The 12,833-nt window shown below is 45.1% G+C and overlaps 1 protein-coding gene across 1 annotated transcript in view; it reads right to left on the reverse strand.

Annotated features, from left to right (window-relative positions):
* Positions 1 to 1,335: 1,335 nt before the first annotated feature.
* The window catches only part of LOC112072946 (uncharacterized), a 71,319-nt gene continuing 59,821 nt past the window's right edge, over positions 1,336 to 12,833 (reverse strand). Inside the window, exons 10-12 of the mRNA XM_024140323.2 lie at positions 6,248 to 8,143; positions 5,051 to 5,120; positions 1,336 to 2,104 (exon numbers count right to left, since the gene is read on the reverse strand). Coding sequence (XP_023996091.2) covers positions 2,086 to 2,104; positions 5,051 to 5,120; positions 6,248 to 8,143 — 1,985 coding nt within the window. The 3' untranslated portion in view covers positions 1,336 to 2,085. The remainder of the gene's footprint in view (positions 2,105 to 5,050; positions 5,121 to 6,247; positions 8,144 to 12,833) is intronic.

The raw sequence follows: 12,833 nt of genomic DNA on the forward strand, positions 1-12,833 counted from the left end.
GTCAAACAACCTTTTATTTCCCTTCTGTACAATAAGGTTCATGTCAAAAATGCAGATTCATCAGGGGTTTTTTGCACTATTTTATCCTGCCAAATTAAATCAAATATATTGTGGCAGCCTGTGAGTTTTATCTTGAAGTTGCAATGTTGTCCCCCTCCCCCAAATAAGATAATGACATACAGGTACTTAAAGTACCCTTTTTCACAAAGGATGCACATACAGGTTAAAAAATGCAAGCTTCTGTAGAAAGACAGCGAGTGCCTACACATGTATTTCAAACCAACCATGAAGAGTATCCATTCCACAAGCAGAACATAGATACATGTCAGTATTTACTGCAAAGCAATAACAATGTTCCATAGTTTCTACGAGGGAAACTTCCAGAACTTCCATCAGCTGGCCCCACCCCCCCCCATCCAAGTTTGTTACAGATCACTTTTTTTTATTCATTTTTTAAAATTATTATTATTACACCCAAGGCAGAATAAAATTTACTAAAACTTAAGACTTTTACAGTTACAGTGACAAAAACATTTTAAGAGACCCACAATTTAAATTGGACTGCAAAATAAAAAAATTTAAACAACATTTTTTTCTATTTTTGTAAAATGCCCAGGCATTCTCCAATATTACAAATACTGGTATACTTTTACAGTAAACAAGAAAAATGTAATATATATTCATATACAGTATATTTATATATACTAAAACCCCGTCACCAAAAAAACAATATACACATCGCCACTATGGCATTCAGAGAAACGGTATAAGCAAACTTGGAGAAAAAAAAAATACTTTTTTAAAACACACATACACACAATTATTATTTTACCCTTGTACTTGTTTCAATACTGTAAACGTATTTTAAGACAGAGTGCACTAAATTATTTTTTGTTTTGTTTCTGCAGTTCCTGATTTTTTTGTCCAGTCTCTTCCTTGACTATTGTGTGGCATAACAATCCACTCTGGCCATGTTTCTATCTAGGGACGCAGTCTTGTCCTGAAGTGAAGAATTTGATATATATCTATATATAGGTTTGTGCCTTTATATGTACATATGCATACATATATACACACAGACACATCAATGTTGTGCTGGGTACTCCTAACCTAAATGCAGCTTTGTTTATTTATTTTTTTAAAGTAATCTCTGATATTCTATTGACATTTCATAATCAAATTAGAAACTAAGTTGACGCATAAATTTGATACATTGTTTTCATTATGTTCAATTCCTTTGCTTCACAAAAGTGTTGCATTTGTCTTGAGAGACGGTGAATAGGAAGATCAGTATTCAAGGCACACTCATGTCAAATTGAATGGCAGTANCACAGACACATCAATGTTGTGCTGGGTACTCCTAACCTAAATGCAGCTTTGTTTTATTTTTAGAAGTAATATCTCTGATATTCTATTGAAATTTCATAAGCAAATTAGAAACTAAGTTGACACATAAATTTGATACATTGTTTTCATTTTGTTCAAATCCTTTGCTTCACAAAAGTGTTGCATTTGTCTTGAGAGACGGTGAATAGGAAGATCAGTATTCAAGGCACACTCATGTCAAATTGAATGGCAGTACAAAAAGTGTCCCAATAAATTAATTTTCATTTTTATAGTGCCAGTATTGGGAAAGCCAAGCTTATAGCAACGCTGGCACTTCAATATCAGCTGATCCCAAACTATAGAACCCTTCACCCAGGCCCAGTAAATCCAGTTACAGTCATTTCTTGCTCAGAAGCCGTATTTTCCATTTTCCATTTTCTTTTTCTTTTGTGTGTAAAAAAATGATTGACAAATCATAGTGCGGGTCAACTGCAAAGATATGTTTATGTTTTTCTCTTCTGTTTTTCTCAATGACAGATTTTTAACTCAATAAAACATTTTTGCTTGGATGTCAAAGGTCAACTTGAGGGGGTTTGAACAGGGGGGGTAGGACAGGGGTACATTATTCAAAATAACAAGGAGTGGTGATTTGGGCAAAGGTTGGTGCTTGCTGAAGACCGAAAAATCTTTCCTAAAAAGCTCACTCAGCTGTGCATTCTGTGTGTGTCAGAGTTGCTACTTCTTTCAGAATGCGTTCAACTACACATCACAGGGAGCCCTGAATGAGGAAAGAAAGAAAAAATTGTCTTACTGTTTGGGCACACGCTCAACAGAATTCTACAGACACTGTTTGTATCTAGAACTGTGCAATTTACTGGTCTGCATATCACTAAGTAACTAACTGCCACTGGTTCTGTCTCGCAGCGGACAAGACCATTTTAACCAGAAGAAAAATACAACATCATAAACATTTTGACTATGGCACACTATACAATCTAACTTGTTATTATACAGGTATAAATTCATTTTGTCAAAATGTATAGATATTTATAGAAAAAAATGCATAGGGCAGTGATATCATAAAACATTGTTACTGAATGTATGTAGAGTTAATAATAATATAGAATTACATTTTAAGGTACGTAATTCTCATCTGGTTAAAGAGGTGGTGTCCCCTTGGAACGTTGGAAAAAGCGTGAGTTGCTCGGAGTGTCCACCCGAGGTCCTCTTTCTCGACTACCAATGTAGAATCCCAAAACGACGCCGTATATCTATCCGGATATGTGCGGTGACGCTCTGTCTCACGTTGCCTCTAGATGACTTCCAGTACCAGCCTGCTGACCGTGCCCCGCATTCTGGGGCACTACACGCTCATCGTACACCGCTCTAGCGCATATGCGCTTTCACAGACTTCTCCTCGAATTAAGTTCCCCCCACGACGGACCCTCTTTCCCTAACACCACCACCCCACCAGCCCCATTTCTAATCCACTCCAGCGCCTTAGAGCCCCTTCCTAAACCACCACACCAGCCCCCGCTACATGCGACCCCTACAATCTTATGCAATCCACCACTGCCCAGTCCCCTAACCAAAACCACCAACCCATAGCCCCTTCCTAATCCAGGGTTGGATTCCAAGCCCAGCCAACCTCCGCTGTAAACCACCAGCCAGCGGCCGCGCTTTTCCTAATATATTTCCACCAAAGAACCCGAGCCCCTTCGCTTTAAGACTTCACCATTCTCCAGCACACCTTCCTAAATCCAGGCCACCCAGCCCGCTCCTAAAGCCACGGTTGTCTACCCGAGAGTCTTTCCTAAAATCGCTGGAGACCTGCCGATTGCGGCATCTACCAGCCCCTCGGCTCGAAAGGGACCACCTAGGCCGCCAGACCGCTGTGCCCAATCGCTAGCCAGCCCGTGAGCCCATTCTTAGAGAAGCCGGAACATCGCCCCTTAAGGATCACTCCGCACGGTCCCTCAATGTCGCGATGGTGGTTCTAACACCCGAGAGGCCTGCGCCTCTGGATATTATCACGAAGACCAGCCCGAGGGCCCTCCGGTGGAGACTATCGGACCACCTCATGACGCCTTCCTAGGAGAGTCCACCCCAACCCAGCTCGCTTCTGGTGAAGATCTCACAGCACGCGACCAAAGAGGCCTGCCTCTCCTTAGGTGTGATCTACTCTCACGACCCAAATTGGGCGTCCTTCCTCATAAGGGTTCCACGCCACCCGTGCGTCCCACTTTTACCGTAGAAGGGCCCTGACCAGCCCAGCCGCCTTTCCCTAAATCACCAACAGCCGGGGTCTCTGGTAACGCCACATGTACACCACGGGCACCCTATCCTGAAGGGGATCCACAACCTCCCAAGCCCCTTCTTAACACCGACCAGCGTCAATCGCAGCCCCAGCCTTGTCTAACTAACCAACCCTCAGCCACCATCCACCGCCCCTTCTTAAACCACCACCCAGCCCCTTCTTAAAACCCACCACCCCCAGAACCTCCTTAAGTCATAAAGTCTAACCACCCCAGCCCTTCTTCGTTAACCACCGACCCCATCCAGTACTTGCCACGCTTCCTAATCCACCACCCAGCCCCTTCCTAATCCACCACCTAGCCCCTTCCTAATCCACCACCCAGCCCCTTTCCTAATCCACCACCAGCCCACTTCCTAATCCACCACCAGCCCTTCTTAAACCACCACCCAGCCCCTTCTTAAACACACCACCACCCAGCCCCTTCTAATCCACCACCCAGCCCCTTCTTAAACCACACCCAGCCCCTTCTTAGACCACCACCCAGCCCTTCCTATCCATCACCAGCACCCTCCTAATCCACCACCCAGCCCCTTCTTAAAACCACCACCCAGCCCCTTCTTAAACCACCACCCAGACCCTTCCTAATCCACCACCCCAGCCCCTTCCTAAATCCACCACCCAGCCCCTTTCTTAAACACCACCCAGCCCCTTCTTAACAACCACCCATCCCACAGCCCTTCCTAATCCACCCACCCTCAACCCTCCTAACCAGCCACCCAGCCCTTCCTATCCACCACCCAGTCCCCTCGCTATCAAACCACCCACCAGCCCCTTCTTAAACCCACCACCCAGACCCCTTCCTAATCCACCACCCAGCCCTTCCTAATACACCACCCAGCCCCTTCCTAATCCCCACCCAACCCATCCGCCCTTCTTTAAACCACCACCAAGACCCTTCCTTATATGCCACCAGTGCCTATGCGCCCTCTTAAACCACCACCCAGCCCCTTCTTAAACCACCACCCAGACCCTTCCTAATCCACCACCCAGACCCTTCCTAATCCACCACCCAGCCCCTTCCTAATCCACCACCAGAGAAACATTAAATATGAATGGTGATCAAAACAGAAAGCAGAGTTTAAGGAGATACACCTTGCCTAAAGAATGTGTCAATACCTGGCAGTTTGAAATGACTGAGTGAGACTGAGGGTGATGAGACTGTCTGTAATGCTACTCTGTGCCCAGTGTCCGATAGGGAGTTTGTAATAGTGCTGAAAGATGTAATAGTCAGCTGGCAGAGGAGTGAGACACAGTGTGCATCAGAGACGAGGGACGGGGAATTGGGAGGAGAGTGTAATATATTCAATAATCTAAGGGCACGGGCGATTGTGTTAAACTCATCCGTGGAATGATAATGAAGAGGTGAATAACATCATGAAGAAGAGGGWAGAGACCCCTATAGCTCACCCTAAGATCTCCCTGCTCTCTCTGGCTATAAAGCTCCGCAGTTTAGCCCGACGGTTTAGCCATCCTACAACTGTGTGATAAAAGATAGAAAACATCAGTATGTGCATTGTCATAGCATTTCTGTTATGTTTAGTAGGATGGGTTAGGGTGAGTTTAGGAGGAGCTAGTTTAGATGCAGTGTGAGAATACTATGAGGGGATTCTAAAGAAATACACAATGTCTCTGTTTTTCTAGCGTTGTCTGTCAGGGGTGGGTACTAGGTACCAGTATGCAGCTGCCTTTGTGATCATCTGTTTCTTCTTCTTCTTTATTTTTAATGGATGTATTTACTGGAGAGGAGGCAGAGTTTGTGAAACCTCCGGATCCTCTTTAGATTTACTGTCATAAATGACATTCAGTGCTACATATCCAATTAGATTAACATGTTAAAAGTCAGTTCATGCTACAATGCCAAAGGATTGTTGTCCGCAAATGTATATCCTATCATGTATAACAAACAAAAAATAGCTTTCTCAGTTATGCTTAAAACATTTTTTAAGATTAAATTCGGGCTTCTCTTCAGGAAATTACACGTGTAGTTTAAATATACAATTTTCTATAAGCAGTGGCCTAAAGATTATTTAAATGTATTTTTTTTTCTGTCTGCTAAAAAAAATCTCAGGATATTCTCTGGGTTTAAAAAAATGAAATAAAATCCCAGCAATTAAAATAAAAAGTAAAACAAAATAAAATAGTACCTGCACATGCCAAAATATTACAAAATACAATAAATACAGAAATTATTGCACAGTTAAAGGCTCCAAAAATGGTATCATTTAATTAATCCTCTGATCAACCGTTATAAAGGATCATTAGCCAAATAAGGCAGTTTAGACCGGCTTTAATTGGTGCTGTTAATATCTGTTTGTTTGTTTAATTGTTTTTCTCAGTTAGCAGTTTCTTAGGCAAAAACATAAAATTAACCCAAAATGCGATATTTAAGAAAAAGAGTATCCAGCTACCCATTTTTGTATTTGTTTGTTTTTCAAGGTTGTGGCGAAAGAGGCAAAATAGGAAAATCTGGCTTAGCTTCTCTCGCTTCAATTTTGACCTCGTTGGTCATCAAATGTTCCCCATGCCACTTTTTCATGTGTTTCTCGAGAGTGCTGTACACACTGAAGGGCATTTGGCAAATGTCACAGGGGTACACTTCCTTACCCATCTGCCCGTGGGTCTTCATGTGGCGTGTGAGCTTGGAGCTCTGGGCGCAGGCGTAGTTGCACAGCTCGCACTTGTAGGGCCTCTCTCCCGTGTGGCTGCGCCGGTGCACTGTCAAGTTGCTGCAGTTCTTGAACACCTTGCCGCAGTACTCGCAGGTGTCGCTCCGTCGGCTCTCCTTGGAGCCGGGCCGGCCGGATCCCATTCCCCCCAGGTGAGGGGTGCTGCCCCCGCTGGCTGTGCCGCTGCGCCCCGACAGGCCGCCATCCAGGAGGTCCCCAGGAGGCGTGGAGAAGCGCAGGCTGCCGTTCTCAGACGAGTGCTCAGAGGAGGTGCCGAAGGGAGATTGTCTRGAGTCGGTGAAGCCCAGGAAAGGGTCTTTGATGAAGTGGCGTGAGGCGGCGTAACCCACCAGCCACTGGGAGTAGACGTTCTCAGAGGGGATGATTGGTGCCGGGGGCATGTCCAGATCCTTCTCAATCTTGATCCTCTTGTTGGAAGAGTTGGACAGGCTAGGGCTGGTGATGGGTGTGGGCTTGCGGGGGAAAAGGCTTGAGAAAGAGTTGCCGGAGCCACAGTTCCTGCCGTTGACCGTGGGCCTCTGGTGATCCCTTTCCATCTGGTGGTGATGGTGCTCCCTCTCCATCTCTCCCACCACAGAGTCCTCATCCCCAGTGTCCCGCTGCCCGTCRGACCCCCTCTTGGAGAAGRGCATCCSATTTTTACGATTGTCGACTATCAAGTTATTGTACTGCTGTATAGTGCTCAGGCCCACAYTCTCCACCATCTTRCCSAGRGAGAGRGMRTTCTTCTCGTCTGRYGGCGGCTTGGAGCCGTTCTCACGGTTACGGTAGAACTCCATGTTGTCCATGCTGAAGTTTGACWCYGGCCTGCTCTCRTTCTCCRKCTCCTCTTCMTCCTCYTCCTCTTCCTCCTCTTCRCCCTCACCCCTGAAGTCTCCMTCTCKGTTCTTCATGCCYTCTCCKGTCACKTCGCTGGTGCCCGGCTCSGGTGAGCTGGTGGTGGARAGCCCRTCGTCAGACCKYCCTGTCATGGARCCAGAYTTRTGCATGTGTGTYTTCATGTGTCTCTTCAGCTTGCTGGCCTGGGAGCAGGCATGGTCACAYAGCTGACACTTATAGGGCTTCTCCCCGGTGTGGCTCCGCCGGTGGACCACCAGGTTRCTCTGGAACTTGAAGSTCTTCCCRCAGAACTCGCATGACTTGCTCTTGGCCTGYGTCTGGGGCGGGGTGGTGCTGTTGGGGGGCATGGGCGGCAGGGGCGGGGTGCTGAGAAAGGGCGACTTTGGGCTGGGCTGGAAGGGGTTGGGGTTGAGCAGGCGGTGCATAGGGTTGGCCCGGCTGGGCGAMAGAGGAGGKGTGGCCACGTTRTTGYTCCCYGCCAGCTSCCKGAGCCGCCTGGAGAAGTCCATGGAYTGKGMYTCGATGGCCATSGGCGTYAGCCGCATCACCCTCTCRAAGGCACTGGGGTGCTGGGAGATGAGCCCCATTTCYTCGGCACTAAGGCGTTCCAGCCGGTGGGGGTCCAGGTGGTGGCGGGGTGAGGGGCTGACGAAGGGCGGCGTGTTGGGGAGGCCTCCGCGGTTCTCCATGAAGCCTGGTGGGGGCTCTCGGAGCATGGGCCCGGTCATCCTCAGCAGGTGGAAGGGGTTGCTCTCTCCCAGGAAATTGGTGAGGGGAGACTGGGGGATGGAGTCCTGGCCCATGGGGGGCCCGGGGATGGTGATGCGGGGGGTGAGCGATGCGCTGGACGGGTTGGATTCCAGGTAGATGCGGATGCCGTGGGTGTTCTGGGCGTGCTGTAGAAGGAACCAGGCGCTGGGGAAGTGCTGCTTACACGTGGTGCAGATGTAGCTTGAAGGCTCATCCCTTCCTCCTGCAACACAGGAGAAACACACACCAGAAAGGAAAATGATTAAAACATATTTTACAATGAATTAAATGGCAGTGACTTTACATCTATCTGAGGAATTCTATTTAGATTTGTGTATAAAGGTATTTGGAAGTCAGTAAAAATCAAGCAAAATGCATCCTCATGATGACCTGGCAAGTGACACTTTGCTTCCTGAAAGTCCAACATCCTGAAAACGTAAATGCTAACATGCAAAACATTTTGGGACTGCATCAACAGCGGACTAATGGTCGAAGGTTTTCAAGTGGTGTTTTCCTTTAAATTGATTTGTGGCGAGTGTGTTTGTATTTCAGATGCCGTAGCTCCTTACAATAAGCATATTTCATCTGCATGAGGAAAACAGCATGACAGAGTAAAACAGTTGAGGCACAACGTGGATATCTGACAGCTGTGTTCGCGGGACGGAAAGTCACCGCTGAGAAAGGTGGCTATCATGTGTTGATTTGTACAAAGAGTGGAACTTTGCAGAGAAAGCGCTGTCGGACACACTTTTGTTATCCGCATCATATTTGCCTAATACCTCTAGTAGTGGAAACATCATGTTGTCACATAAATGGGACATACTTATCAGGCTTTTGACAAGTGCATTTCCATAGTCACTGTGGATTGGCCGACGCGGTGGGACCACTGTACACACCAGTTTAAGTGCTCTTTAATCTCTCCTACTTACAAATCTCAAAATGATCACACCATGCAAGTGTGTTTTGGTGTGTGTGTGTGTGTGTGTGTGCGTGCGTGCGTGCGTGCGTGCGTGCGTGCGTGCGTGCGTGTGTGTGTGTGTGTCTTTAAACACACGTAGCCCTCCAAGCAGAGGGACTTTAATCATCACAGAGACGGCAAAGTAATATGGCTCTATGCTGAGAAAGTACAACTTAAAGATTTAAGGAACTCTCATCACTTTCTAACAAATAAAGGCATCGTGCCTCGAGGGAACAAATAAAAAAAAGAGAGGAAAGAGGAGAGGAAAATAAAGATGGTGGAGTATTAAGATAAATGACTGCTAATAAATAGGGAGAACGTGGATGGAGAGATTGAAAGGGAGCGGTAAATTATTACTGGTCTTGGGGTTGTTATTTGGTATTTAACTGACATCCACTGGGTGCTTTGTGTCATTCTAGACACACAAATTCAATACAATAGAGCTGAAAACACTTCAGAGCGTTTGAGAAAATATAGGGTAAAGTTTTAGTGTTTACAGGTCTCCTTCGTAAAAGAGGTCTTCTGACCTCAACAGACTTCCTGTATTAATAAAGGTTCAGTACAATAAAAAAAATAACAAGACATGTATAACTTATTTTCTCTGTGTGTGGTTGTTCAACTTTGCAAATGAAGAGGCACTTAATGACTCGCCACACACATTTAGACGGCGGGATCAAATATTGACTTGTAAATCTCCAAAGTAAGGTTTGGCAATATGTACATTGTTACCTCATGCCAATAAAGCAAATTGAATTGAATTGAAAGAGAGCAAGAGCAAGAGCGACAGACAGACAGACAGACAGACAGACAGACAGACAGACAGACAGACAGACAGACAGACAGACAGACAGACAGACAGACAGACANAGACAGACAGACAGACAGACAGACAGACAGACAGACAGACAGACAGACAGACAGAGACAGACAGACAGACAGACAGACAGACAGACAGACAGACAGACAGACGTTCTAGGCTGTGGTGCTTGGCATAGCTCTGTACCTTTAACAGTACATAACTAATTGATGGCCCAGCCCCTGTGTTACACATGCCGGTTGGGTAATGCCAATGGGACTCGTTACCGCAGCGACACAAACAAGCATAATATCCAGCACATGCAGTGAAAATGGACGTTAAACACAGACTGTCACGTTCCTATGGGGATTGGTATAAAACACACACACACATATAAAGTGGGAAATTGTAATTGTGCTCTTGGAAACTAGATTAATTTATTTATTCAATGAAAGCTTTGTGTTTTTACCTAATGCTTCAATTTAGAGTACAGATGAAAAAATAACGTTTCTGTAATTGTTAAGTATTGGATTCAGAGATTTGTGCCTGTGTGTGTGTGTGTGTGTGTATACATTAAGTATGTCTATACTCTGTACACAGAGGCTGAAGAATCATAAATAATAATAATGATTTGGTGGGTGTTTATATTTATCCCATTTCATATATTTGTGTGAAGTGGAAATGTGTTTGCTGCATATCCCAACTCCACCTCAGACACTCATTGGTCCAGGGAGTAGAGAGCTCCAGAGAAAGGCTGTATAGGGAGAAGGATAGTGAACACACAGTGTGTCTGCATGGGTCATTGCTGGGAAAAACACAGCTTTTCATAGCAGGTTTAGGAGAACTGACAAAGCAGGTTAGGAGAACTGACAAGCAAGTTTAGGAGAATTGACGAAGCAGGTTAGGAGAACTGACGGAGCAGGTTAGGAGAACTGGCGAAGCAGGTTAGGAGAACTGACGAAGCAGGTTAGGAGAACTGACGAAGCAGGTTAGGAGAATTAGGTTAAGGTTATAAAAAGAGTTAGGGTTAACAAAAAAAATAATAATATTGATCTAAATTTGACATAAGCTGGATCCCATCTAGACATGACCATCTGCATGGCCTCTGATGATATGTAGGTCACAATGCAGATGTAAGACAGATGTTCAACCCAGAACAGAAGGTCTATTCCGGTCACTGAAATATGATTAGACCATCTTGTTATTGTTTGAATAACAACAACTCCTCTTGATACTTCACGAGGGATATGCAAAAACAGTCATTTTGTTGAAATAAAATGTTCTAAGGCTGCTTATTCTTATCTTTAATAATAATAAATGCATAATAAATTGTTCATATTATTAATTTAAAAATGATAATTGCGCTGGTCTTATTTCATTTATGTAAAATTGTGAATCATGTGCACTTAGATTAGTAAATACTAACTAGCATGATTATATCTGATTTCAAGGCTAATAAAAGTGATGGGAATCTACAAGCCTGATCAATAAATATGACGCTCCGCTAAAGCAACACTGAGCTTGTGCTCTAAATGCATCTCCAAGACAAACAGATTTCTGAAATCGCCTTTTAAACCTCATTACTGCACTGTAATGTCCAACGCTTTATCAAATAACACACTGGTCATTTCTCTTTAACACTGTAACATTTGCACAAATCAATTATTGCTTCTGTGATGTCAGCTCAAAGAATGACTCAATCAATCTGTCTGCACAAAAAAACGTTTAAACCACATCTTCACGCATGGCACTTAGTGGGGCTGCATTGGAAAGGTCTGGTGTAAAAGCATTTCCCCTGCATTGAGTGGGGATGTAAGGAGATGTTTATGCGTGGCTGTCTGACGTGTGTACAGTGTATGTGTGTGTGTCTCGTCTGTTAAGGAGAAGGAACAGCTGCTCACCTCAGTACTGAAGCATGACTGCCCTGGCCCTGTAAACCCTTTGACTTAATTATAGTGGACACACACAATGACCCCCCGTTCAGGCGACACATTAAGGGCCTGCTGTCCCCCTCCCCACCACACACACACGCTCATAGCCACACACAATCCCCTGTATCTTCCTCATCCCCCCCCATAATACACAAAAACACACACATTATTCCATCCACCCCCCCCATATTTCCCCTCTCTTATGTTAAGGTCCAGTTCTTTTCAAAGCCCTAGTGCTACATAAAGGAAACACTGGAAATCAACCAGGGTCTCTATTTCTTACACCTGCCCCTCTTTGCCCTCTCAATTTCTCTCTCTCTTCTCTCTCTCTTCTCTCTCTCTTCTCTCTCTCCTCTCTCTCCTCTCTCTCTTCTCTCTCTTCTCTCTCTCTCTCTCTCTTCTCTCTCTCTCTCTCTCTTCTCTCTCTCCTCTCTCTCCCCTCTCTCTCTTCTCTCTCTTCTCTCTCTTCTCTCTCTTCTCTCTCTCCTCTCTCTTCTCTCTCTCCTCTCTCTTCTCTCTCTTCTCTCTCTTCTCTCTCTTGCTCCACTCCACTGTACTGGCTGAACTTCTTCAGCATACAAAACATTTCATTGGGGGCTGAAGGTCAATAAATGTAATTCATTTCTGCCCCACAATTAAGCGGGAATGACTGTCCTCCCCTGGCCGGGATCCTCTCCCTGGGATGGTATTAGTGCCCTCTGATGGAGGGACGGAGGGATGGAGTGGAGTGAGCCGTGAGTTTATTGAGGAGTTTTCAGTGTGAATCCTCCCAGGGGGAAGGAGTCCGACACAGATGGCAAATAAAGTATGCAGCCCGAGGCCAGAGCACATTATGCTAATTCTAATGTCAGCTGTACTTTAATATACAGCTCTATTTAATCACCCCCTTATTTCACATTTCCATATGAAAAAAACCTGTGCCACTGCTTCAGCCGTCTCTCTCTCTCTCTCTCTCTCTCTCTCTCTCTCTCTCTCTCTCTCTCTCTCTCTCTCTCTCTCTCTCTCTCTCGACAGTATGTTTACAGACAGGATTACCTAAACACACTGACAGTTCATGTCATAAGAAGGATTACCCCCCTTACACAAAAACACTTTGCCAAAAGTTTTTTTTTTTTTTTCATGGTGGTTTCCAATAGAACAGGGAATTTAAACCTACACACATGGACAGTTTCAGTGTCTAGACGGATTACCTACACACACTGAACCAGTTCATGTATAGACGGATTAC

Source organism: Salvelinus sp. IW2-2015, unplaced genomic scaffold, assembly GCF_002910315.2.
Source record: "Salvelinus sp. IW2-2015 unplaced genomic scaffold, ASM291031v2 Un_scaffold2098, whole genome shotgun sequence".
NCBI lineage: Eukaryota > Metazoa > Chordata > Actinopteri > Salmoniformes > Salmonidae > Salvelinus > Salvelinus sp. IW2-2015.